The sequence below is a fragment of the Clytia hemisphaerica genome, unplaced genomic scaffold (genome assembly GCF_902728285.1).
Source record: "Clytia hemisphaerica strain Z4C2 unplaced genomic scaffold, Clytia hemisphaerica genome assembly, whole genome shotgun sequence".
NCBI lineage: Eukaryota > Metazoa > Cnidaria > Hydrozoa > Leptothecata > Clytiidae > Clytia > Clytia hemisphaerica.
The window spans coordinates 1,132,183-1,160,142 of NW_027104114.1; the positions used below are offsets into that span (position 1 = coordinate 1,132,183).

The 27,960-nt window shown below is 34.5% G+C and overlaps 2 protein-coding genes across 3 annotated transcripts; both read left to right on the top strand.

Moving 5' to 3' along the window:
• LOC136813337 (golgin subfamily A member 6-like protein 25) lies at nucleotides 1–1,247 on the top strand. Its single transcript, XM_067069849.1, has one exon. The coding sequence runs from the start codon at nucleotides 93–95 to the stop codon at nucleotides 1,245–1,247; it is 1,155 nt and encodes a 384-aa protein (XP_066925950.1). The 5' UTR covers nucleotides 1–92.
• Nucleotides 1,248–12,424: 11,177 nt separating this feature from the next.
• Nucleotides 12,425–27,711, top strand: LOC136813411 (elongin-A-like). Of its 2 annotated transcripts, XM_067069930.1 has the most exons (14): nucleotides 12,426–12,621; nucleotides 14,843–14,899; nucleotides 15,812–15,953; nucleotides 16,219–16,433; nucleotides 17,296–17,431; nucleotides 17,863–17,946; nucleotides 18,783–18,836; nucleotides 19,735–19,789; nucleotides 20,141–20,183; nucleotides 22,124–22,231; nucleotides 22,814–22,979; nucleotides 23,575–23,775; nucleotides 24,356–24,404; nucleotides 27,474–27,711. In XM_067069930.1, the coding sequence occupies exons 1-14, from the start codon at nucleotides 12,532–12,534 to the stop codon at nucleotides 27,505–27,507; spliced, it is 1,434 nt and encodes a 477-aa protein (XP_066926031.1). In that variant the 5' UTR covers nucleotides 12,426–12,531; the 3' UTR covers nucleotides 27,508–27,711. The 2 variants fall into 2 exon arrangements, with proteins under 2 accessions (XP_066926033.1, XP_066926031.1); XM_067069932.1 differs by lacking the exon at nucleotides 14,843–14,899 and having other exon boundaries at nucleotides 12,425–12,621.
• The last annotated feature ends 249 nt before the right edge of the window (nucleotides 27,712–27,960 follow it).

The following is a 27,960-nucleotide window of genomic DNA, read 5'->3' on the forward strand; positions in this document are numbered from 1 at the left end:
ACAGACAGTACTTTATTGCAAGAAAAAGCATGACAACTTTTAAGATGATAATATTTTCTTGAGCGTAGTGCTGAAAGGAAAAGACATCAAAAATGGATTCTGCTCATTGCGCTACCGATCCTTTACGTTTGAAACCAAATCAAAATGACGACCAAATTCAAAAATTGAAAGCTGAAATGACAAAAATGAAGGAAGATTATGAACGCAAAATACAAGTCTTGAATTATGAGCATCAAATTAAAGTGTTGGAGTTTGAGAAAACTTTGAGTGAAAAAAACAATATTATTCAAACAATGAAGCACCAACGGGAAATAGAGAAGCTCAAAATGGAGCAGAAAGAATTCGAGGTGAAATCCAAAATGGCTTATAATGGAGACGAAAGTGAAGTCCAATCAAAACTTAAGACTTTGGAGAGAGAAGTCCAACGACTTCAAAATGAGGTTGCAAGATTTCAAGAATTTGACAACAAGACAACCTTAAACGATGCCAAACTTGCCATGATTGATGCAAAAGTTGTTGAAATCAACAACCAATCCGTTGAAAAAGATAACAAAATCATTCAATTGAAAACCAAAATTGATGACGAACTTGCTGCAATGAAGACAGACATAATACAAAAAGTGGAAGCGAAACTAGAGAAGGATGACCTAGTTGCTATTCAAAGAAAGATGGTAGAAGTTGAAGAAAAGATGCAGGAGACAGATGGTGACATTGTGAAGAGATTGATTGAGTTGGAAGAACAATCACAAAAATCACTTTGGGAGTTGGAAGCAAAAGTGAAAGAGATGGGAACTTCTATTGATGAATTGCCAGAAATGGAGAGCCTCGTTTGGGGTGCAAGAAAGTTTATGGAAGGGTTGGTAGTCAAGAAATTTAACCCAGCCCCAACCTATAAGAAATGGTATGAACACATTTCGTCGTTTATGACAAATGGAAAATTGTACTATGATAATGCAAAATACTTTTTTTGTCGGAAAGAGATGGACGGACGATTCGACAGGATAGGGTTTGCATCAGAGAGGAAGAAATGTATGTGGGCAAAACATACCATTGTTGTTGATAAATTTCATGGTGATCTTCGGGATAAAGGGAAAGTATGGTTACTTCATCCAACCGATCAATCTAAAAAATTGGAGCTTCCGAAAGGCGGAACTCATACAAATTATGACAGCTGGTATAATGTAAATGTAGATGACCATTTTTATTATGGCGATAAAAATTCTGTCGTCATTTTTGGTATAAAATAATGATTTATTATAACTATAAGCTATGAATTTCAAATTTAAGTTTCATTATCAAAAGAAATGCAGATTCACATTTAAAACCTTGTAAAACTGAAATCCTTTCTTTTAGCCATGGCCCTTCAGCGGAATTCTTTCGAGGTGGCGCCGATGAACCAGGGCCGACAAAATCAATAAATGAGACTAGGACTAGGAATAACCTTCATTTTTTTTCAAAACCTTTGCACCCTTAGCTTGCTAGCTAGCGCCCCATAGAATTCAGAAGCAGCAAAATTTTATAGTTAACTGCATACGCTTTTTTTTTTGCTGCATGCAAAACTTTAACCTCTCTACTTTATTTCCCGAAAGTTCTTTTTCATAATTTTTCAATTTCAACAATATTTTTCGATCGCTTAAAGATAGCTAACTTTTTTCTAATGGCCCCCAAAACGTAGGTTTGCAATTAATCAATTTTAGCAATTTCTCGAGAAAAAAAATGAAAACAAAATTTTGACCATAGTTTGGAAATGTGATTTAGAGGCATAATTTAGTTTGATAAAAGTTTTACAACTGGTTGTTAAAACGCAGGTTTGGGGCCCCTAAAACGTAGGTGTAGTTAAAATCTCATTATGAATCCCAGGGGACCATTCAAAAAGTACGTAAGCTCTGAGGGGGAGGGGAGGTCCTTCGAAAAGCGTACTAAGGCGTACGTGGGGAGGGGTCAATCAAGAAAATGTACGTACGCTTTGCAGATTTTTTCAAACTGTTATTTCCAACTAACTATTTGAAAAATCGAAACATTTTAACCCATCTTACTTGTTATCCATATATCAACCTCAGTGGTCATATCAAAGCGAGGATTTCGTCTGAGATGGAAGGTGGATTTTACACAGTAAATAAGCAGATATTCCTGAAACTTTGATGAATTATTTCCAACTAACTATTTGAAAAATCGAAACATTTTAACCCATCTTACTTGTGTTATCCATATATCAACCTCAGTGGTCAAAGCGAGGATTTCGTCTGGGATGGAAGGTGGATTTTACACAGTAAATAAGCAGATATTCCTGAAACTTTGATGAATTATTTCCAACTAACTATTTGAAAAATCGAAACATTTTAACCCATCTTACTTGTTATCCATATATCAACCTCAGTGGTCATATCAAAGCGAGGATTTCGTCTGAGATGGAAGGTGGATTTTACACAGTAAATAAGCAGATATTCCTGAAACTTTGATGAATTATTTCCAACTAACTATTTGAAAAATCGAAACATTTTAACCCATCTTACTTGTGTTATCCATATATCAACCTCAGTGGTCAAAGCGAGGATTTCGTCTGAGATGAAGGATGGATTTTACACAGTAAATAACAGATTTCCTGAAACTTGATGAATTATTTCCAACTAACTATTGAAAGTCAAACATTTTAAAAACCCACTTACTTGTGTTATCCATAATCACCTCAGTGGTAAAGCGAGGATTTCGTCTGAGATGGAAGGTGGATTTACACAGGAAATAAGCGATATTCCTGAAAACTTTGATGATTATTTCCAACTAACTATTGAAAAATCGAAACATTTTAACCCATCTTACTTGTGTTATCCATATATCAACCTCAGTGGTCAAAGCGAGGATTTCGTCTGAGATAAAGGATGGATTTTACACAGTAAATAAGCAGATATTCCTGAAACTTTGATGAATTATTTCCAACTAACTATTTGAAAAGTCGAAACATTTTAACCCATCTTACTTGTGTTATCCATATATCAACCTCAGTGGTCAAAGCGAGGATTTCGTCTGGGATGGAAGGTGGATTTTACACAGTAAATAAGCAGATATTCCTGAAACTTTGATGAATTATTTCCAACTAACTATTTGAAAAATCGAAACATTTTAACCCATCTTACCTTGTGTTATCCATATATCAACCTCAGTGGTCAAAGCGAGGATTTCGTCTGGGATGGAAGTGGATTTACACAGTAAATAAGCGATATTCCTGAACTTTGATGAATTATTTCCAACTAACTATTTGAAAGTCGAAACTTTTAACCATCTTACTAGTGTTATCCATATATCAACTCAGTGGTCAAAGCGATTTCGTTGGGAATGGAAGGTGATTTTACACAGTAAATAAGCAGATATTCCTGAAACTTTGAGATTATTTCCACTAACAGTTGAAAAAATCAAAACATTTTAACCCTCTACTTGTGTTATCCATATATCAACCTCAGTGGTCAAAGCGAGGATTTCTCCTGAATGGAGGTGGATTTACACAAATAAGCAGATATTCCTGAACTTTTGATGAATTATTTCCAACTAACTATTTGAAAAATCGAAACATTTAACCATCTTACTTGTTATCCATATATCAACCTCAGTGGTCAATCAGCGAGGATTCGTCTGAATGGAAGGTGATTTTACACAGTAAATAACAGATATTCCTGAAACTTTGATGAATTATTTCCAACTAACTATTTGAAAAATCGAACATTTAACCCATTTACTTGTGTATCCATATATCAACCTCAGTGGTCAAAGCGAGGATTTCGTCTGAGATAAAGGATGGATTTTACACAGTAAATAAGCAGATATTCCTGAAACTTTGATGAATTATTTCCAACTAACTATTTGAAAAGTCGAAACATTTTAACCCATCTTACTTGTGTTATCCATATATCAACCTCAGTGGTCAAAGCGAGGATTTCGTCTGGGATGGAAGGTGGATTTTACACAGTAAATAAGCAGATATTCCTGAAACTTTGATGAATTATTTCCAACTAACTATTTGAAAAATCAAAACATTTTAACCCATCTTACTTGTGTTATCCATATATCAACCTCAGTGGTCAAAGCGAGGATTTCGTCTGGGATGGAAGGTGGATTTTACACAGTAAATAAGCAGATATTCCTGAAACTTTGATGAATTATTTCCAACTAACTATTTGAAAAGTCGAAACATTTTAACCCATCTTACTTGTGTTATCCATATATCAACCTCAGTGGTCAAAGCGAGGATTTCGTCTGAGATGGAAGGTGGATTTTACACAGTAAATAAGCAGATATTCCTGAAACTTTGATAAATTATTTCCAACTAACTATTGAAAATCGAAACATTTTAACCCATCTACTTGTGTTATCATATATCAACCTCAGTGGTCAAAGCGAGCGTCTGGATGGAAGTTGGATTTTACACAGTAAATAAGCAGATATCCTGAAACTTTGATGAATTATTTCCAACTAACTATTTGAAAAATCGAAACATTTTAACCCATCTTACTTGTGTTATCCATATATCAACCTCAGTGGTCAAAGCGAGGATTTCGTCTGAGATAAAGGATGGATTTTACACAGTAAATAAGCAGATATTCCTGAAACTTTGATGAATTATTTCCAACTAACTATTTGAAAAATCGAAACATTTTAACCCATCTTACTTGTGTTATCCATATATCAACCTCAGTGGTCAAAGCGAGGACTTCGTCTGGGATGGAAGGTGGATTTTACACAGTAAATAAGCAGGATTCCTGAAAACTTTGATGAAATATGTCCAACTAACTATTTGAAAAATCAAAACATTTAACCCATCTTTTACTTGTGTTATCCATATATCAACATCAGTTCAAAGCGAGGATTCGTCTGGGATGGAAGGGATTTTACACAGAAATAAGCACATATTCCCTGAAATTGATTGAATTATTCAACTAACTATTGAAAAATCGAAACATTTTAACCCTCTTCTTGTTATCCATATTCAACCTCGTGGTCATCAAAGCGAGGATTTCGTCTGAGATGGAAGGTGGATTTTACACAGTAAATAAGCAGATATTCTAAACTGGATGAATTATTCCAAACTAACTATTTGAAACTCGAAACATTTTAACATCTTACTGTGTTATCATATATCAACCTCAGTGGTCAAAGCGAGGATTTCGTCTGAGATAAAGGATGGATTTTACACAGTAAATTAGCAGATATTCCTGAAACTTTGATGAATTATTTCCAACTAACTATTTGAAAAATCGAAACATTTTAACCCATCTTACTTGTGTTATCCATATATCAACCTCAGTGGTCAAAGCGAGGACTTCGTCTGGGATGGAAGGTGGATTTTACACAGTAAATAAGCAGATATTCCTGAAACTTTGATGAAATATTTCCAACTAACTATTTGAAAATCAAAACTTTAACCCATCTTACTTGTGTTATCCTATATCAATCAGTGGTCAAAGCGAGGATTTCGTCTGGGATGGAAGGTGGATTTTACACAGAAATAAGCCCATATCCTGAAATTTGATGAATTTTTCCAACTAACTATTTGAAAATCGAAACATTTAACCCCTCTACTTGTGTTATCCATATATCAACTCAGTGGTCAAAGCGAGGATTTCGTCTGAGATGGAAGGTGGTTTTACACAGTAATAAGATATCCTGAAACTTTGTTGAATTATTTCAATACTATTTGAAAAATCGAATTTGAAAAGTCAAACATTTTACCATCTTACTTGTGTTATCCACATATCAACCTCAGTGGTCAAAGCGAGGATTTCGTCTGGATGGAAGGTGGATTTTACACAGTAAAAAGCAGATATTCTGAAACTTTGATTAATTATTTCCAACTAAACTATTGAAAAATCGAAACATTTTAACCCATCTTACTGTGTTGTCCATATATCAACCTCGTGGTCAAAGCGAGGATTTCGTCTGGGATGGAAGGTGGATTTTACACAGTAAATAAGCAGATATTCCTGAAACTTTGATGAATTATTTCCAACTAACTATTTGAAAAATCGAAACATTTTAACCCATCTTACTTGTGTTATCCATATATCAACCTCAGTGGTCAAAGCGAGGATTTCGTCTGAGATAAAGGATGGATTTTACACAGTAAATTAGCAGATATTCCTGAAACTTTGATGAATTATTTCCAACTAACTATTTGAAAAATCGAAACATTTTAACCCATCTTACTTGTGTTATCCATATATCAACCTCAGTGGTCAAAGCGAGGACTTCGTCTGGGATGGAAGGTGGATTTTACACAGTAAATAAGCAGATATTCCTGAAACTTTGATGAAATATTTCCAACTAACTATTTGAAAAATCAAAACATTTTAACCCATCTTACTTGTGTTATCCATATATCAACATCAGTGGTCAAAGCGAGGATTTCGTCTGGGATGGAAGGTGGATTTTACACAGTAAATAAGCACATATTCCTGAAACTTTGATGAATTATTTCCAACTAACTATTTGAAAAATCGAAACATTTTAACCCATCTTACTTGTTATCCATATATCAACCTCGTGGCATATCAAAGCGAGCTTTCGTCTGAGATGGAGGTGGATTTTACACAGTAATAAGCAGATCTTCCTGAACTTTTGATGAATTATTTCCAACTAACTATTTGAAAAATCGAAACATTTTAACCCATCTTACTTGTGTTATCCATATATCAACCTCAGTGGTCAAAGCGAGGATTTCGTCTGAGATAAAGGAGGATTTCCACAGTAATTAGCGATATTCCTGAAATTTGATGAATTATTTCCAACTAACTATTTGAAAAATCGAAACATTTTAACCCATCTTACTTGTGTTATCCATATATCAACCTCAGTGGTCAAAGCGAGGATTTCGTCTGGGATGGAAGGTGGATTTTACACAGTAATAAGCAGATATCCTGAAACTTTGATGAAATATTTCCAACTAACTATTTGAAAAATCAAAACATTTTAACCCATCTTACTTGTGTTATCCATATATCAACATCAGTGGTCAAAGCGAGGATTTCGTCTGGATGGAGGTGGATTTTACAAGTAAATAAGCACATATTCTGAAACTTTGATGAATTATTTCCAAACTAACTATTTGAAAATCGAAACATTTAACATCTTACTTGTGTTATCCATATATCAACCTCAGTGGTCAAAGCGAGGATTTCGTCTGAGATGGAAGGTGGATTTTACACAGTAAATAAGCAGATATTCCTGAAACTTTGTTGAATTATTTCCAACTAACTATTTGAAAAATCGAAACATTTTAACCCATCTTACTTGTGTTATCCATATATCAACCTCAGTGGTCAAAGCGAGGATTTCGTCTGGGAGGAGTTGGATTTACACAGTAATAAGCAGTATTCCTGAACTTTGATGATTATTTCCAACTAACTATTTGAAAAAATCAACTTTAACCATCTTACTTGTGTTATCCATATATCAACTCAGTGGTCAAAGCGCGGATTTCTCTGAGGGAAGGTGCTTTTACACAGTAAATAAGCAGATATTCCTGAAACTTTGATAAATTATTTCCAACTAACTATTTGAAAAATCGAAACATTTTAACCCATCTTATAGACCAGCGGCCGAGGCAGTGGATTGTGTCACTTCGTAGGGCACCCCTTAGATCAGGGCAAATTTTTGACATTATGCTCCTAATAGGGTGTAGAATTAACAAAAAAAATTTGCCCTTCGAATCTCCTGCAGTTTTCGAGTGAATCGATTTTTAGTTAATCGATAGAACTTATCAAGGGTCCCCCCTTTACTAACGGTTTTTTCGAAGTCTGAAAATCAAATATCTGAGAATACCAACGGATTCAGCGTGAAAAGTAGATAAAGAAAATGGGGTTATTTGTTAAGTTTCGACCACCTGGTGCTGGGAAATGGCATTTTTAAGGCGAAAATCAGTTTTTGGCGTTTTCCGATGACTGCATTTCTATGAGCATTTTCAGAAAAAAATAATTCCCACAACTGGAGCCCTGAATAAGTATCCAAAATGGTATGTTTGTTAACTTTCGATGTCTAGATCTCGAGACTTTTAGTTAATATTGAAAATTATCGAATTTTGCTGAGTCAGCAGTTTTCAGCATTTATCCACCTTAAAATGACTTATCTCGAGATCTATACATGAAAGTTGAAAACCATACCATTCTGGAGACTACTAATTCAGGGCTATCCAGCTTGGAATGATTTTTTCTGAAAATGCTCATAGGAAAATGCTGAGTCATCGGAAACGCCAAAAACATCGTTTTTTCGCCTTAAAAATGCCTTTCTCGCACCAGGTGGTCGAAACTAAAATACCATTTTCTTTACTACTTTTCACGCTACTCAGTTGTATCTCAAATATTGATTTTCAGAAGAAAAAAACATAGTAAAGGGGGGACCCTGATAAGTTCTATCGATTAACTAAACTGATTCATCGAAAACTGCAGGAGATTCGAGGGCAAATTTTTTTTGTTATTCTATACCTATTAGGAGCTATATCAAAATTCTCCTGATCTAAGGGTTCCCTACGAAAAACCTTTTAAAGGGGCTTTTCTTTGAAATCTCGGACGCTGGTAACTTTATGACTTGTGTTATCCATATATCAACCTCAGTGGTCAAAGCGGGATTTCGTCTGAGAAAAGGTGGATTTACCCGTAAAAAAGCGAATCCTGAAATTTGATTTGAATTATTTCCAACTAACTATTGAAAATCGAAACATTTTAAACCATCTTACTTGTTTATCCCTAATCAACCTCAGTGGTCAAAGCGAGGGGATTTCGTCTTGGATGAAGTGGATTTTTAACCACAGTAAATAAGCCATATTCCTGAACTTGATGATTATTTCCAACTAACTATTTGAAAAAATCGCCACATTTTAACCCATCTTACTTTGTTATCCATATCTCAACTCAGTGGTCAACGCGAGGATTTCGTCTGAGATGAAGTGGATTTTACAAGTAACTAAGCAGATATTCCAAACTTTGTTGAATTATTTCAACTAACTATTTGAAAAAATCGAAACATTTTACCCATCTTACTTGTGTATCCATATATCAACCTCAGTGGTCAAAGCGAGGATTTCGTCTGAGATAAAGGATGGATTTTACACAGTAAACAGCACATATTATGAAAACTTTGATGAATTATTTCCAATAATATTTGAAAATCAAACATTTTAACCCATCTTACTTGTGTTATCCATATCAACCTCAGTGGTCAAAGCGGGATTTCTTCTGGATGGAAGGTGGATTTTACACAGTAAATTAGCAGATATTCTGAAAACTTTGTGAATTATTTCCAACTAACTATTGAAAAATCGAAACATTTTAACCCATCTTACTTGTGTTATCCATATATCAACCTCAGTGGTCAAAGCGAGGATTTCGTCTGAGATGGAAGGTGGATTTTACACAGTAAATAAGCACATATTCCTGAAACTTTGATGAATTATTTCCAACTAACTATTTGAAAAATCGAAACATTTTAACCCATCTTACTTGTGTTATCCATATATCAACCTCAGTGGTCAAAGCGAGGATTTCGTCTGAGATAAAGGATGGATTTTACACAGTAAATTAGCAGATATTCCTGAAACTTTGATGAATTATGCAGAATTTTGAGATGGAAAAGCCACTTTGAGAAGATACTTTGTTGAGACGAAACTCCGTCTGAGAAGGAAGAACTTTTAACACTGAAACCTATTATAATCTTTAAGTTTCTTTAACTTTGATCTTGTCTTGAAAGATAAATAATATCATGTGTCAGTCAATCTCTGCTATAATTTCAAATTTTATCCTTATAGGAGGGGCGACTTTAGAGTGTACGTAATTTTTGAATGACCCCAGTGGTAAAAGGGGGGCTATGAACATATAAGGGTTGTGTGTTGTGATGAGAGAAAGATTATTTGAAAAATCTAAATCACAAAATGAGTGACAAAAAAAAGGAAGAAAAGTGGTGCAGAAAATAGAAAATACAAGAAAAGAAGACTAGAAGAAGAGTCAGCTCTAAGAATTAGTATGGTAAAATTCCTGAATTTCCTCATTTTCACCTTCATGATGGTAAGGCTTTTCTGCAGTCAGCGGCGTCTTGTTCTACATGCATGAAAGTACTAGTTACTTCTCCACCTCCAATTTAATCGAAATTATTGCATAACATATTAAAACACTTGGGAAAACACCATTTGAAAAAAAAAGTGCTGATTTTCCAGCTTGAGTTTATGCTTAATGTTAATGTTATGATTTTTCCAGATTCTTCCACTCAATACAATTAGTAAATTTTTCCAATCGATGACCAATCAATTACCAATCGTGAATTGGATATTGATTAATTCCGTCAATTAATTAATCAATAAGTAATCAAGCCTATTCTATCGATATCCAATCCATCCATTGGTCATTGATTGGAAAAAGTTATTGGTTGTATCCAGTGAGACAGTCTCGATTTTTGAAGTGCTTGTTTTAAGAGATGAATGGATATAAATATTTATAGTTTTTAAGAGAAGCAAAATTTATATTTCTGCTACAATATTTACACATTAAAATATAATATAAATTATGCATGTAAGCTTTATATTAATACCATTTTTTTGCATATTTTTCAGTATTTTTCAATGAAATCTGACCACAGCAAATTTGCCCTTGAGTGACGGTTTACCCTAAGTTTTTGCTATCAATGGCAGCTAGATTAAGAGGTCCACTTAGAACTATGAAGCTCCTCTATAACTTGAAGTTTACGAATCAGGTTGTGACCTAATGAAATATCACCCTAAAAATCATACGTTCGACATATACTTATAGAGTTACAGTATAGCTATTTTACGATTTATCACGTCATAATTCACGTTTTCCTTAATGATTAATTTAATGGGTGCTATTGATCGCAAATTTGGGATTTGTTATTTTTTTAATTCTAGACACACCCTAAACTCACTCGAGCCATACTTTTACAACTCAAGATGGTGGACGGAAAGGCGAAAAGGTCTATTATCAGTATCCCTTTATTTTCATATCTGAAATTTTTGTAAAAAAATAGAAAAATAGAAAAGTTCTTTTTTTTACTGCTTTATTCACATACTGATTTTGAAAGATCTTCTATTTGGCGTTATTTTGCAAACTTCAAAACCAGATGTTTGTCCCGTTTTTGGGGGACTTTAGCTTAAAGTGTTTGCGTGCATTGGGTATGTGTCTCCCCTATCGATTTTGTAGGAAGAATTAATAGACCTACACTGCCAGGCATCTACAAATTGAAAGGTCTACTTTGTTAAACGGAAAAACTCTTGTCTATATAGCTCATAACCATGGTCTTTTCATTTCTGCTGTACTGTCTCTGATGCTTTTTTTTACCCCTGTTGACTTTTTTAACTTATTCATTGTGACTATTTTAAAGCATTTCGCCTTACCTTAAAATTTTAACCCAGATTCAAGCCCACCAAATGTAAAGAATCAGTGAATACCAAGCCAGAGCACCAGGGCTTGAAATAACAGTCGGAAATCGAACATTGTCTGACCAAAATTGCTCCTTGTCCAACCCAAAAGTCATATTTTTCAAGCTAAAGCAACCCTGATTGAACATTTTGTCTGATCCACTTGAAATCGTTATTTCGAGCCTTGGAGCGCTACCCACACTGGGCCATCAAAGCATGCTGTAAACCTGTTATTCAAAACTATTAATAACATGATTGATCGGGTCTGGTCTAAGCGACTTATTAAAATGTCGGAATGAGCTAGACAGGAGTGTTTTCCTTGTTAAAACACCAAACGGTGCCCTAGTGTTTGATTGTTCCAAAAATGATTGACAACTTGATAAGAGAATATTTTCAAAGTCAAAAGACAAGCCTCAGTTAGTCAAAAGAAACAAGAAAACCGATCAAAGGAAAAAAATAGACAAAAAAACATCCCACATCCTCGAGGTTGTTATGCTATGATATCCAAACCCAAACACCCCAACCTCAGCAGCAATCGCTTATCTCAAAACCTGGTGAATGATCAAAAGTAGCATTAATACTACCTACCTATTGCCTATATTTATATGAGGACATGATTGACATGGTCAGTCTTCTTCTATCCTGCAGTAGGTCAGTCATCAGGTACTTGCTAAAAAATATTAGGATCGTGTGGTGGAGCTGCCATGCCAGATCGTGATCACGGCTGAGAAATCAAAACATTCGATTCGTCTTGGTCTTGTTCGGTAAAATCTAATTTTAGTGACCACTAAACAAAATAAGGACCGAAAGTAAACAACTTAATTTGGTATTAACAGTTATTATGTTTAATATTTTACTTTTAAAAATTCAAATTAGTATTAATTTTTAAGGCCTAAAATGATTTTTGCTTATTTATCTGAATTAGCACTAATAAAAATTAAAAACAGTGAGTCTTTAATTTATTTAAAAGTAAACGTGTATTCTACTGACCCTTACCAAAACAGTAGAAAACGAAAGTGAAAAAGTCGTATTTTTTACCCTGCAAAAAACTCTGAAAAAAGTTGAATGACACGACTTTTTTTTGTGTTTTGTGAAATATTTTTTGCTGTTTATTTCCCTGAATAACGATGGAGGACAACTCAAAGGAAATCGAAGTCATAGAGAAAACAATCCAACGTGTCAAAAGAAAATTTCAAGAGGATATCCCAACTGAAAAGGTATTATTTTTACACTTTTTTCTTCATTTTTATTTTTTTTAAATAAGAAATCTTTAACTAAACTGTTTAAGTTCCAGTCACCTAAAATCGTGGCAATTTCATCCAATACAAAGAATTTCTAGGAGTTTCTAGCTATCTTTTTTATTTTTTATGAGCTCTTTATCACTTACCGTGAGTGGTCCTAAATCCGACAGTCCTGCCTAAATCCGATGGGGTCTTTCAAAGATACAAACTAAAACAAAAACAAACCTTTCGCTGTGACGCAACGAAGATACCAAAGTGTCAACTAAACTAAGAGATTTGATACATTGAACCAAATAACAATTTCAATACCTAATTGCTTTTTATACAAAACATAATTTTTTATTGCAATATGTACATCATAAATGATGACAACAACAGTAACAGCATCATAAAAAGTAATTATTTTTACAATTCACACTTTTTAAAATTACATTGATTGACATTTTGACAATCTTGTTTAGATGCTTTTTTTTAAGAGTTCTTGCAATAGTTTATTGTTCAACTTGGAGAGGGAATGTTTGTAAACATAGAATTTTTTTCATAACAGTTATTTGGGGGGTCGAAATTAGGCAGGGTTGTCGGATTTAGGACCACTCGCGGTACTGTCCAGGTTCTTTTCCCCAGTATTAACTTGTCAGTTCATTAAAATAAATATAAAATAAAACATTCCAATCCATGAGAGAACTGATCTTAGAGGGAACGGTTATAAGGAGAGATCACTAGTACAAATAGTACTATACCAGAGTCTTTTGGATAGTCCTTTAGGAGATAAAACAACTTAGCTGACCCTAAAAATATTTTTGTTTCCAGTCCTCTGTGGCTCTGTGGCCTGTGGGTGACGAAAAATAATCACCCGGTCAGTAACGAAAAAATTTTTTTGCTAAATTTTGATCCCAAAACTCAAATTATGGAAGCACTCAAGGGAGCACTTGGAGTTTCTTGAAGAAAGGGAGTTGATAAACTGAGGTTTAAGCCAGACGTAATCAATCAAACAGTTTGGTCACCAAACTAATCAAACTTTGCTGAAAAAAATGAATGACAAAAGGCCGATTTAAAAATTCTTTAATCAAACTTTTCAAAAGTAACTAAAACTGTGAGTATTTCATTAAGTTTGACAAAACATATTAAGCTCAACAAAGTTTGACAACGTTTGATTTTTTTAACTTTTTGAACTTAATCAAACTTTGTTTATATTTTGAAAAATTTGTGAGATACAAATTGCAATGTAAAAAAAAAAATTGTGGCGGATTGGTGACAAAAAAGATATTCAACAGGCCAGTGGACCGGAAATAAAAATATTTTTAGGGTCGGCCCCATGGAAAGCGGCAGAAAAAAGAGCTGGAGTAAATGTCAAAAAAATCTTCTTTAGGTGAAAGCAAAAATCTATTTCATAACTAATTACTCCATACTTCAGTGGATGCAAGTAAAACTAGCGGGAAATTATATATTACCTATAAGGTGCACCCTAAAAAAATTTTTGTTTCCGGTCCACCGGGTGACGAAAAAAAAAGTCATGCGGGTGGCCGAGAAAATTTCTTTTTTGGTCCTTTTCATGATTTCTAATAAAGAAAATTAGGAAGAAAAAATCATCTCTCTGGCTGTTAGTGTTGCCCCACATTACCTGAATGGCTGAGAAGTAATTTAATATTTGAAACTGAGTCAATAGGTTTATGCGTTCTTCCGAACGACTATAGCATTGCCATCTCATAAAGGACTATTTTGTGGCACCTAATTCAATAAGAAACCAAGAAACAGTAAGATTTTGAAATTAAAGAGTTGAGCCAAGGCGTTCTTAATCAAACAGTTTGATGACCAAACTATTCAAATTAATCAAACGACAAAAGATTCATTTATCTGACTTTTTAAAACTTGTTAAAATTGTTGGTATTTTACTATTAGACTTTTAAATTCAAGTTTGACTAACATGAAATATTTGACAAATAGACCTTTTGCTAGTTAGGATGTCCTACTGTATTTAATAATTTTAAAACTCTAGCATTAAAACAATGACACTTGTTTTTTTTTAAATAGCCGGAAAGGTATCAGAACTCTAATTTTTATCCCTATCACCAACCCATCACATTACACATTACATATTTATTTTTTATTTTCTTGTACTCATTGATTAACCCTTACTGAAATTAAAAAAAAATGGATAATAAAGCACATTCAATATTCTTTGAGTGTTTTTTTTTAGAAAATCAAATACTTGCAGCAACTGGACCATCTGCCAATATCACTTATAATCCTAAAGGTAAGTTTTCCAATTTGAAGTGTTAGCGTGACAAGTGTAGTGGACAGTCAACACTTTCTTCAATGTAGTCACAAGCAAAAGTCACTTCCAGGTGCCCTTAGGGCAAGATTTCAAATCTCAAAATTGGTGTTTGAGAAAACTGAGATTGTATTAGCTCTAGTTTAGACGGCCGACTTTCTGTCCTGCCTATTCTAATTGTTAGAGTAGGCAGAAAGTGGGCACAAAGTTGGAAGTTAAAACCTTTGCTTGGAAAAGATTGAAAGAAGACATTGGATTGGCGTCAAAAGATGGCAATGCATTTACTTTATGCCAACTTTAATTCACAATTAGAATAGGCAGGGAGAAAAGTGGGCCATCTAAACTAGAGCTTACTTTCCTTATTGTTTCTTACTTTCCTTAGGTGTAGATAGGATCCTTCTCACTACGAGAAAAAGGCCAATTCCAAATTTAAGTTAGGAAAGCAAAAAAGTTTCAGTTTCCTTACTACAGATACTAATTTTGAGATTGGGCGCTCCAACACCTTTCCTGGATTTCTTTGTTACAAGCAAACACACAATAAACACTGCCAAAACTGATTTTATTAATTTACGTAATTTTGCAATTTTCGCAAGCTTTTCAGAAAATTCAGGAAATTTAATGCTCATGAAAATTTTCAACACAGGATCTCTCCCAAAAGAACTAGTAAGCGAAGGAAATTGGTTGAATAAGGGGAATAATAAGTCCCGTGAAAATTAAATTATTTTTTGAAAAAATTTGCTTGCAAAAATATCTGCTCACAAGAAATTATCCACTTACTTAAAGTAACTATTATTGAAATTAAAAGATATTCTCTAAGTATGGAAAAGAAAGGGCTCATCATAATTATTACTTAAATTTCATCTTTTAAATTAAAAATTTACTCTTATGTTATAGTCAACAGGTGTTGGAAAATTTGTAAACAAACTCAGACAAGATCAAGATGAAGTTATATCACAAAAATCTGACCACCTTGTCAATAAATGGAAGAGACTTGCATCTGATGAGAAAACAAGATCACCAGAGAAATCTTATAGTAGTAAGTCAAAAAATCGATATATTAAATCAAGCTCATAGTTTCTAGAGAGGTCAAGACCCCCTCCTCTTAGGTAGGAAGACCCTCTCTTAAGTGGTGACCTCCCCTAGTAAATACACTTGAAAATTCAGACTCCTGAGATGTGCGGGAAATTAGAGGTGTAAAAATTGAAGGCGTGCAAAAATTTAAGGTTTGCAAAGTAAGGTTTTCACAATATTGTATCAAACTTCCATTCAGTCTTACAGAAAGTGATTGGAATTACTCATAGGTTCCAGTAGGCCATCATCGTCACTATCCAAATCATCCAGCAGAAAATCTCCCACCAACAATGACGAAAGTGATAACGAAAATGAACAAAAGAAGGATAAAGATTCATCTATTCGTAATAATGGGAATGTTTCTTTCGGTGATGCTCTCATGATGCCTGTCATTGATGTCAATAAGAAGAAAAAGAAAAAGAAAAAAGATAATGATTTGTTGAAGGTGAGGCAGAGTGAGAGGAAAGGATATACCTTATTTATACGGAAATAAGTAGGCAAAAAATAATTTCATAAATTTCGTCCAATCCTGAGAACAATCTAACAAGACTAAGATTTTGAAATTACCTTATTATACGAAAATAAGTAGACATATAATTAACTCAAATTAAGAAATTTCGTGTTAATTAAAACCACGTCTTACAGCCGTGGTGTCCTTGAAAAAACTAATGAAATTGGTGTTAATTTTTGCTTAAAAAATTTATCTTTTTTTCTTACTTGTTTTCATGTAATAAGGTATTTCGTTCGATGTTACATTTTACTAACCCAAGCTCAAATCCTATGGGTTTCTTTCCTTGTTATTCCTTTTTCATTCCTCACTCATTCCTATTTTTATACGCCCCTTCTCACAGACCCGGTAGTATTTTTCAGCTGGTGGGTATAAAAACTTTTCAATGGAGTATCTGTTTCAAAGAGGTTTTGGTCTTCTGAATTAATTTCATTATAACTAAATTTATTTTATCTTTTCAATCCCTTATCACCACTACAGTAGAAAGGTCGAACAAGAAATCGGCTGGAAGATTGCCATTAAATCTGATATATTTAATAACCTCCATTCAGAAGCTATCTACCCGAAGGTAGGAGAGGGCACTACTCCTTCTCCCTGAATTGCTCTACACAGCCTTGAACCAGCTCCTTGATTGCTGAGTGCAAAGCGGATAGGCATCAAAAACCATTTTTGTATTAAGTACGAAGTCTTTGGCTTAACCCAACCGGGAATTGAACCCAGAACCTTGTGCACCGTAGACGAACACTACCTGTGCACTACGGTTGTCTTATACATTTTTACTGTTATTTCTGTTTTGTAGATGCCCTTACCATCACGCATTGATCTTCCATCATTGAATGACGATGAAGGTAGTTTTACACCAGAACCTGTTTACAAACCAAATAGAACTTTACCACAAATCAATATGACGAGACCTGAAAAGAAGCCAGTCAAAGGTATTTGAAAGGCATCAATTATTTGCTTGAATTGGCAAATTGAAATCGAGATCGTAGACGTCAATATGGGGCTTTTTTGTGGTATTTGACATAAAGATACGCCAGACTGCATCAGAAATAATTGAAGTTTTTTTTTTGATTTAAAATTCTTTTTCTACAACATTTTTACTTCGAGGATTGGTGGTTCCTACAAAAAGATTTTCAGGCGCAAGATGCAGCACATCAAAGGCCAACTATCATTTCTTCTCCGATGGGAAATTTGCCTTTAGAGCTTTAGGTTGCCAATCCACCATCGGAATATCAGATAAGTTTGTTTACAGCGATAGTTGATTTGCACCTTCCGATTAGTAATCGAGCGCGCTAACCACTCGACCACCCTTTATTTATATAGTATATAGTATATAACTTGTAATCTAATTCACCTTTTTTAGAAGCACCAAATTACAACGTCGACATTACATCCAAGAAGACCAGATCTCAAATGTACACTGGAAAGAAAGCTAACACTAGTGGAGGTAAGTGTACTTTAAAGATTTTCTTTTCATTTTAAATAAGAGTGATATCGTTTGCTTACTCGTCAATTTTAATTCACAAGCTTTTTCACATTGGATTGACACTGATGTGGAGCAAGATTGGTCAGAAAGAGGAAAAGAAAAACATTTTTGTGCTATATCAGTACAATATAATAATAGGCAGACACTGCACCGATATGAAATATGTGTCTGATATGAAACGGAAACACTTACGTAAAAATAAAACCTTCAAAAAGTCACATGAATTTTTTCCCTGACCGTGAGAGTTTATGTATCTACTCTCTTGAGGGACGAGGAGTGACTCAAACGATTTGAAATAACCAAAGATGTAAGACGTTAAAAGGCTCTGGTTGACCGTCGTTCTCAGTTAGAGTGGATGTAGACAATAACATCAAAAGAACCGTCCCGCTGCAAAAAAAAAACAACTAAAAATAGCATACATAAACTCGCTATTTTTGACGAAAGTCGTCCTAAAGGCTGCAGTTTAAAGGGCTACATTCATTGCGCAATATATTGTCAGACAATATTTTGGCGAGAGCCGGCAATTATATTGTATCTATGATATGAATATTGCTCGCCAATATATTGTGTAGTTTAAGCAGCTAGTCAATGCAATTTTTGCTACGACCGAAACGCACTCTAAAAGGTAGACACTCCATAATGTAGACACAGCTTTCCCCATTTTCTAGCAAACTTTTTTTTCTAGCTTGACGATTCTAATTAAGCAGACACCTTATTTATTAGCGGAATTCTCCCAATAATTATCTTGTTATCTTGTTGATGTTATCGGATTGACTCATTTTTTCGTTTCTTTTTAGTTGTTCAGTCACTGTACCAAACATGTATGAAAGTCTTACTGGACAATTTTGATTGTAAGTATGTTATTGGTAAAAGGATTCAACATTTACATTAAAACAAAAGAAAGTCAGTAAAATCCAAATACCTTATCGGCCCTTTTTACGCCGGCCCTTATTGGCGTTACTTTTGGGCGTAATTTTAAGGGCCGATGTTAAAAGGGCCAGCGTAAAAACGGCCAAGATTTTGCAATTTTTACCTAAAAATGGCGTTAATTTTCGATCATTATTTCTCAATTTAAAGGATTTTAGGTATGATTCGAAAACAAAAATTATCCATTGTTTTACTCCATATCTAAGACCTCACGAAAATCAGTGATTTTAAATGGAATTTTCGACAATTTACTAGCGAAACAGCATGACATTTTAATGTAAATTTTAAAGATTGTTTGCTAATTTGAAGTATAAGTAACCATTTTTACAAATTTTTACAAATTTTGGCGTTATTTACGGCCCTAATTGGCGTAAACCCAAAATTAGACTGTGGTATATTAAGGGCCGGCGTAAAAGGGGCCGGCGTTAAATTAGGGCCGGCGTAAAAAGGGCCAATAAGGTAGTCAGTAAAAGCTGAATAGTTTTGGAATCTCTAGTACCGATATTCGTCTTACCAAAAAAACTCTATCTGGGTAAATATGTTTTGACTACTTTTGAATTAAATTTATTTTGTTATGTAACAATTTGAAGCTTCAGATTCTCCTCTCTATGTTTGCAGTATTTTGTAGATTTTGGATGCAATTGACAGTGCATGTATGATTTTTTGGAATAATAGATTGTCTCCATCGGGTTTTAGTACCTTATTGTGAAACATGACATCAAATCCAACCCTTAAAAGTAAAAATGGAAACTCATAACTTTTGAACTACTTGGGGGATTATAGTGGTCAAGCTGTTAATAACTTTTGAATTTTTCTACGTAGGTTTATATGAGACTGGCGGAGTACCTTATGCTTTACTTGAACCTTTACTGTCAAAGTAAGACTCTATTAACCATTTGAGTTTTTTGTCTACATTTAATTTATTCTACGGAAATTGGTTGCTCCTGAAGGAAAAAAGAAGTAGCTTAAAAAAATACTTCGTTGGGAAGATGATTTTGAGTTGCTTGACATAGTAAACTTTGTAAAATTTCATGAAAGTTTGAAAAAATGAAGAAAAAAAGTGGAGATTTTTTTCTACCCGGCAAAAACTTTATTATATACTTTTCTGAAACTTTAAACCCTGATGCTTTACATATATGTATTATAATTAGGGTCTCGTATATGCCCTTTGAATCAGAAAAAAATTCAGAATTTTGAAATTTTTGATTTCCGTGTTTTTAAACTTAAGATGTACACCGTCGCAGCTGCAAAGATTCGAATATTATAACGAGGTGAGTTTTCAATTCATTTGAATTTTGCTTTCTAAAAAAATAACAACGTCTTTAGGACGTTGAATGTACGTTTCTAGAACGTCTTAAAGACGTCCATGGAGCGTCCATAAGACGTTGCGTGCCCAATAGGTATATTGTTGAAGGACATCATTTATTTAACGTACATCATTTTTAAACGAAAGAAAAAAACACTTAGCTTTTGAGTGTACCGATTGGCTAACGCAAAACAATCAAACGTCAACATTGAAATAAACATTAGAACCCAGTCTCTTTTGTTTGTAAGCAGAAGGCAATACGGCTTTGAATGTTTTCGCAGAAAATTTAGGTGTGCCTTAAAAATCCGAGTTAATTAACTCGAAAGTTTTAGATGCACCTTAAAGATCCGAGTTACCTAACTCGACAATTTAAGGTAACCTTAAGAAAATCGAGTTAACTTTTAACTCTAAAAAAGGTGTACCATAAAAATCCGAGTTACCCTTAAATTAATACTTCACAAAAAGTGACTCCGGTTTCTTTTAACTCGGGTTTTCCGGGCCTCAGGTCAAATCATTATATTCGCCACATCTCTCTAGAGCGAGCAGAGCGTGGTGTGCACATAATAGATTGTTTATTAGTTCCCTTCAGGGTTCGAATTATAAATTTTAGGAGCTTCGCTATTTTTTCGAGCGAAGCGAGGTGAAAAAGCAGCGCCGCAGGTGATTTTTTTTCACTGTTTGCGAAGCATTTTCATTATTTTGCGATGTTGTTTAGAAGAAAATGCGAAACTATATTCAATGCATTTCTCGAGAAAAGCAAAGTAAGACTTGAAGTAAGAAATTATAGACAAAGCAAAGAATAGTGAAGTTTTGAAGTGGCGAGTAAAGCAATAGATAAACGAGTAAGTAAAGTTGTGAGTTTATAAAGCAATAAATAAGCAGATGAAGAAAGTTTTGAAATAAGCGAGTTGATAAAGCAATAGATAAACGAATGAATAAAGTTGCGAAGTAGCGAGTTGATAAAAAAAGCAATAGATAAACGAATGAATAAAGTAGTGAAGTTGCGAGTAGATAAAGCAATAGATAAGCGAATGAATAAAGTTGCGAGGTAGCGAGTTGATAAAGCAATAGATAAATGATTGAATAAAGTTGCGAAGTAGCGAGTTGATAAAGCAATAGATAAATAAACGAATGAATAAAGTAGCAAAGTAGCGAGTTGATAAAGCAATATATAAACGAATGAATAAAGTAGCGAAGTAGTGAGTTGATAAAGCAATAGATAAACGAATAAATAAAGTAGCGAAGTAGCGAGTAGATAAAGCAATATTTAAACAAGTGAATAAAGTTGCAAAGTGGCAAGTTGATAAAGCAATAGATAAACGAGTGAATAAAGTAGCCAGGAGTGAGTTGATAAAGCAATAGATAAATGAATGAATAAAGTAGCGAAGTGGCAAGTTGACAAAGAAATAGATAATAAATAAATGAAAGAAGTAGCAAATAGGTGTTTTCTTATAACTTTTTAACTTCTCATTTTTGAGTTACGAAATCTTTTTGGATCGCTAAATCTAAAATTCACTTCGCATTTTGCGAAGTGCGAAGCTATAATTCGAACCCCGGCCTTATAAAATATATGATGTGTTGGCTGTTTCAGAAATAGTCTGTAACTCTTATGTTGAGGAGGTGTCCAGGGTGGTCTGCAAAAATAGGTAATGGGGTCCAGGGTGGTCTGGCTTTTCGATTGCAAAAATCCAGGGTGGTCAGTAAAATTAAGTTGAAAATCCAGGGTGGTCCGAAAATGAGAAAAGAATTCAAGGGGTCCTGAGATATTGAAAATAATCTAGGGGGTCACCTTTCCCAAAAAAAGACCTCCTCAACAACATAGGGGGTACAGTTTTTTCTTGAATAGCCTATTGTTTATCAATACTGAAAATTAATGTTTTGCTTTTCTATCTTCACCTTGCACAGTATATATTAGACGACTCCGATATCTTATGGAAAAGCCATTGTCATAAAGAATTCAAAGGATCACGTGTTCAGCAAAGAGATGACGAATACTGGAGAGACACTTTCTCGGTTAGTTTCATTTTAATTTGATTTTAGTTTCTTTTTTAGTTCCATCCATCGGTCGCTCTTTCCTTTTGTCACCTACCTATAATGAAAAAATTATTTGGAGTACAATCCTTTAGCCTTAGTTTACACCCTCCCTTATCAAGTGACATGACTTGTATTGTAACTCGCCACGAGTCAGCTTCGGCCATGAACACCGTTCACCCAGTGTCGTTCGGGTGTCAAGGTATGCCTCATCTGTAAAGATGCATGGCCGTGCATTGACTCCTACTTCGTTGGTAGCATCCACTACCCAAGGCACATTACTCTATCGATTGATTGATTTTCACAAGATTTAATTTTGCGTTTTCGCGAATATTTGTCATTTTCAAGATAAAAAAATCTAGCGAGATCAAATTTTGCTGTATCAATATGATATGATATTTAGGGCGTTTTTAAGGCTACTTTGAACTTATTTTTGGCTAATTTAGTCCACGTAAAATCTTTCCAAACGCTGATTAGCGAAAATAAATTCAGAATTGTCGGACTGATTCTTCTCTGCTTCTGAAGTGAATACTATTGAACTTATGATTCATATTTTCTTTACAGAGATTGAATGAAGAAAGAGAGGAACGCCTTCAAAGACTGAGTAACAAAATATCTGCTTCACAATTATCCAAACTACCCGAGCGTTCAACCAAACTTGCCTACGTTGCAGGATCGATCAAAGGTTGGGGTCACATGAAAAAGTTTAACGATAAAAAGGAGCTAAAAAGTAAGAGTTTATCTATCAAACATTCCATTTTCTAAAGAAACACTTTTTTTATAAGAACATTAACTTTTAGAATTTTAAGCCTAAAATGTTCTTAACATGTTCTTATTTTCACCATTTTGTGAGAATTTTTGCCCATTTTCCTAAGAAATTGGGTGTTTTAGGGTCTACAAAGCCTTGAAATGTTCTTAACTTGTTCTTAACATTTTGGTCACCCAAGACTAGTTTGTTCTTTAAAAAATTGTGTATCATCTGAGGTAAACTTTAGCTGACAATGTGACGGAAAGATGTTTTTGTTGGGATTCTTTTACGGAATTGAAAGAATGAATATCTTGTACTAATTCCAAAATGTAATGGAGTCTTCATAACTCGAACCTCTGTATCTCCTCAACTCGAACAAGTTTTCTCGTCTTTTGTAACAATCCTTATAAACCTTAATCCAAATCTCAAAACTTTCGAGACTCGAGTAAATGTGTGTCCCCTGTGCGTGTTCCATTTACTCACTGTTCAGACTATTTTCAAAATAATAACAAATGGGCAGATTCCGGGACTAAAGCACTCTTATTACTCTTCTAAAATCTTCTTCTTCAATTTATAGATAGGATCGATAATGATCAGCGAAGTACAGCTGAGGTTGCCATACCGTTCGGTAAAATACCCAAACGAGACCGCTGCTCTCGAAAACCACCAACTAGCCTGACTTCTACAAATCGTGACAAGATTCCTATGCCACCTCGAAGGATTAACGGCGAATCCTCCGGTCCGTCCAGGCTAAATCCAACTGCTATTAAGAAACCAAGTATGTACCATATTCATAATATGCACCATTGCAATGTCTTCCATGGACCCAACAGCTGATTAGTTGAAAGTGACGTATTGACTGATTTTACGTCACTTGCAACCAATCAGCTGTTGGGCCCATGGAATACATTGCAATGGTGCATATCATGAATATTATACTATTGTTTTTTTAAGATCTTGCTCTTCATCTTTCTTTTCATAATCTTATATGTTTTTTATAAGAACAATTTTGACCAAATCCTAAGAATAAGTCAAATTTTGAATAAGCCTTATCTCCTTACAATGAAAATTGAAGGACCTTAAAAACTGATGAATGTGAAATGGCCTTCTCGCGCAGGATTTTTTATAGCCCTTGGATTTTTGGTCAATTACATAACAAGACATGGAAATTCGAGGGTATTTTTTAGCCATTTTACATTCATCGTAAATTTTCTAGCAAAAGGTTCCCACACCAGAAATGGCCATTTTACAACATACTTTGAAGGGCTTCGAAATCTTTCAACTTTCTTATGAAAAAATGATCTTTAAAAAGTGAGTTCTTCAAAAATTGAATCTTTTTGCTTATTTCTTTATTTCAGCTAAGAAACCAATGATGGCGGCAGCAATGAAATTGTTGAAAAACCAACAGTAAGAGAATTTTCTTTTTTCTTTGTCATAAGCTCTTCATACCGGTCGATCTGACTTCTTAATCGAAAACCTTTACAAAATCACACTGCTTAGCAGATGAGATGGAGCTTTTAAAAGATACTTTAATAATTGGTCACTTGAAGTAATTCTTTAGAGAAAGTAACAAAATTATTTCATTACTAGTTAACGACCAATCAAATCAAATAAGAGCTTGTAAAAAGTAAATCTCGTCCCTCCTATAGGGAAGTCGAATCCGTTAGTGGATGCCAAACTTCTTTGTAATGTTTAGAGAATTCTCATACACTTTTCAATAAGAATAGTTTGCCTGAGGGTGAGCATTTTTTCCATCTATTGTCAAAGAAAATGTACAATGTACCGTAGTATTGCTACTTCAATTTTAATTTATTGTTCCCGGGGAAACAATCTTGGTTCATTTCCGGGATTCTTTCCCCTTTTTTACGGGTATGTGGACAATTGTATAGACACCACAGAACGGCTCTGAGACTACTTGTGCAACAAATTAAAGCTACTTTTGTTCCTACCCAGAGTGTTGGTCTTTCTTCGTCGTTAAAGTGGCATTAGGTCAGTTTCCTCAGGAATGAGGAAGCTTAGCCAATCTATGGTATGGATCCCAGACACTAGGACAAATTTTTATTTATTGGTCGCCTCACGCAAGTGAAGGAGACCTTTAAATTCGGTGTTTTCTCCATAAGACTTTTTTTGTGAAAGTTTGGTCGCCCGATTCGGAATTAAATGTTCGGTGAATCGGGAAATTATTTCCCGCGTAAATTCTTGCATAAGCCGTTTTATCTCTGTTATATTACGCCACGCAAACTTATCGGACAGTATTTGCGGTGTATAGATTCTAATTAGCTCCGTAGTAGTTAGCGCACTTGTTTTATGAAATCTAAATAACAGTGATAATTAAAAGCCTCGTGAAAGTCTGTCAAAAGTTTCTACTGCAAGTGCAAACAGCAGGTAATTCTTGATGTAGATTTTAAATCTACAACTACAATAAGGATTCTTCAAAATTGAAATTGAAATTTATGGTTCTTCATTGATATTATTCCATTCAAACTACCACACTCGTGATGTTGTTGAAAACAAACCTCCTTTCACTAGAATCACTTTTGAGATGTTAAAACATTTGGTTTTGGAAGATGGATGTGTTTGAGTTTGTGTTGACAAGAAAAATAAGATAGACTAGATAACAAAAAGTTTATTATTGTTTCAATTACTCGAAATCTATGATAACAGTTGATAGCATGTCCCAACCAAGATCAATCACTGCATATATGGCAACCTAACCAATGTACCTTAGCTACAATTAGCAGATTTAAAGTGAAGCAAAAGAACATTTATCACCTAAACGCTAAAGCAAGATTTGATTGACGATTCACCGTTCCAAGACAAGTGTAACCATTGCAAGTATTGACTTAAAATTTCTTGAACAAACATACACAACTGTCGGCTGTTTGGCAGCCAGTTTATTTCTTTTATTTCGGGCACAATTTTTGGGCCATTTCAAGATATTGTCCAGTTGTCAACTGAAATTATTGGAGTCTATGCCTGGCTGAACAACAGTCTCTATGTAGGGGACTACTGGCATTTAGTCAAAAATGAGATTGACGTTACGTATCCTTTCTCTGGAATGGCCCTTTTGATTATTATTGCTGTTCCCCTTGCATCCATTGAAACATGGAGTTATCAAGATATTTACTGCAGTTTTGATTACACAACGTGACATTGCACCTACATTAAAAGAAGAAATTTTGGCAGGAATTTAATTTGGCGGATGGCCGAAAAAGTTTTTTCAGAGGGAATTTAATTTAAGACCCTCCCGGCACTCCAGAAACGTCCGGAGCAAAAAGTGTCGTTTTTCTCGTATTTCGGCAATTGATCTACACTGGAACTCTGGAGCTGTGTTAAGAGTAACTTTCCGGAGATGATAATAGTGTTTTTTTTAGCTGCTCTGGAAAACTCCGGAAGTTTCCGGAGCACCGGGAGGGTCCTTTTAATTTGGTGGTTAACTTGAAAATTAAATTTAGCGGGAATTTAATTTGGTGGATTGGGCCAAAATCATCCACATGTAATTTTTACTGCCATCCGCCGCCAAATTTAGATTATTGTTTTCTCTCCCTCAAATGTTATCTATTTTAAGGCAAATAACTTCCCGTCAAATTTAATTTTTCAAAGCTGGCAGCCATATTAAATTCCCTCCAAAATCTTTACTTTTGTTAAGAATACTTTAACTGTATTATTAGATTTACTATAATAATTTATTGAAACTTTCTAGCAACAATTTTTTATTGTACAAACAAGAAACATTCATTAATATAAGTTAAACATGATATGATTAAGTGACCGTCTTCAAACTCAAACCCTATAACTTGAATGTGTCCTTAACTGAAACGGTCTTTTTATCCCTTCAGAACAAATTTAGGCTATTTTCATCTATATCCCTACAATCATGGACAAAAGGTTGTAGACAAATGATGACAAATAGAGCAAAATGACTCTTCAATGTGTCTGAAAAGGGAGGGAAGTTAAGAAAAACACTTTTGAAGTCGTTGCATTGCTTTTGAATTGCTTTTGAGGGAACCACAAGCAAGAAATTAGCGTTTTGATACTGGTGTAAGCCAGTTAATCAAGCCCTTGTGGTTAGACTGCAGTGGGTAACTTTGAAAGACTTTGGATGGGTTTGGAAAGCACCCAGAACCTCTTGGGAACTTGTCTTTGATCGATATTGAAGTATTTTGCAAATATTGCAGAAGTCTACAAACCTTTTGTCCATGATTGTAATGTCAGTTTTAAAAAATGATAACTTTCTGAAAACCTTTAAGATTTTAGGGATGACAAAAATAATATCATAAAAGCACGTTGCTTTTTAACAATTTTGCACATTCGCAAATCACGTGTTACACTGTTAAGCTTTTCGTCTTTTACTTTTTTCAAACTTTTAAGCTCTTTAAAAAGCTATTCCATTTAGGCGACCTTCCAGCGCAGCTGGTTTATTTTTGTTTACCTTAAACGTTCGGTTAAATTCTTATATTTTTTTAATAATTTCAGGGGCAGATCTTCGTCTCAAATCATTCGTAGATGATGCATCCCGAAAAGGACCGATGGTTACGTCATTTCTTGAGGACTGGATCCCATCCACATTTCAAGGAAAGGAAATAGGAATGAATACAAATTGATACCTCGTAGATTGGAGAGGTCAAAATGTATTTTACTAGACACATTCGTGTATAACTTTCAATTCAACTCGTGTTGAATTGGACTCTTGATTTAGTGGTTCTGATGCTTATAGTTTATCTGGCACCCAGATGGTGAGATTTTCATCCGACACGCTCTGAAGGTCGGGAAGGTTTGCATTACGGAATTTTGCGAGACTGCGTCAAGAATTTTGCAGTGGGAGGTCTGGTAACCCAGCCCTCGTTTTCGGAGATTGGCGGGTCCAACCGAAGTATTTATAAGTTTATGCACAAGGGCTTTTGAACCCGACTTGGGGTGCGGCACATCAAAGGCCGACTATCATTCCTCTCCGATGGGAAAT

Excerpts from the sequence above, each read along its gene's own strand:
- LOC136813411 (XM_067069930.1), top strand. The coding sequence starts at position 12,532 with ATGGAGGACAACTCAAAGGAAATCGAAGTCATAGAGAAAACAATCCAA. Across the intron at positions 15,954-16,218 it reads ACCAGAGAAATCTTATAGTA|GTTCCAGTAGGCCATCATCG; the intron begins GTAAGTCAAAAA and ends AATTACTCATAG. Across the intron at positions 23,776-24,355 it reads AACTGCTATTAAGAAACCAA|CTAAGAAACCAATGATGGCG; the intron begins GTATGTACCATA and ends TCTTTATTTCAG.
- LOC136813337 (XM_067069849.1), top strand. The coding sequence starts at position 93 with ATGGATTCTGCTCATTGCGCTACCGATCCTTTACGTTTGAAACCAAAT.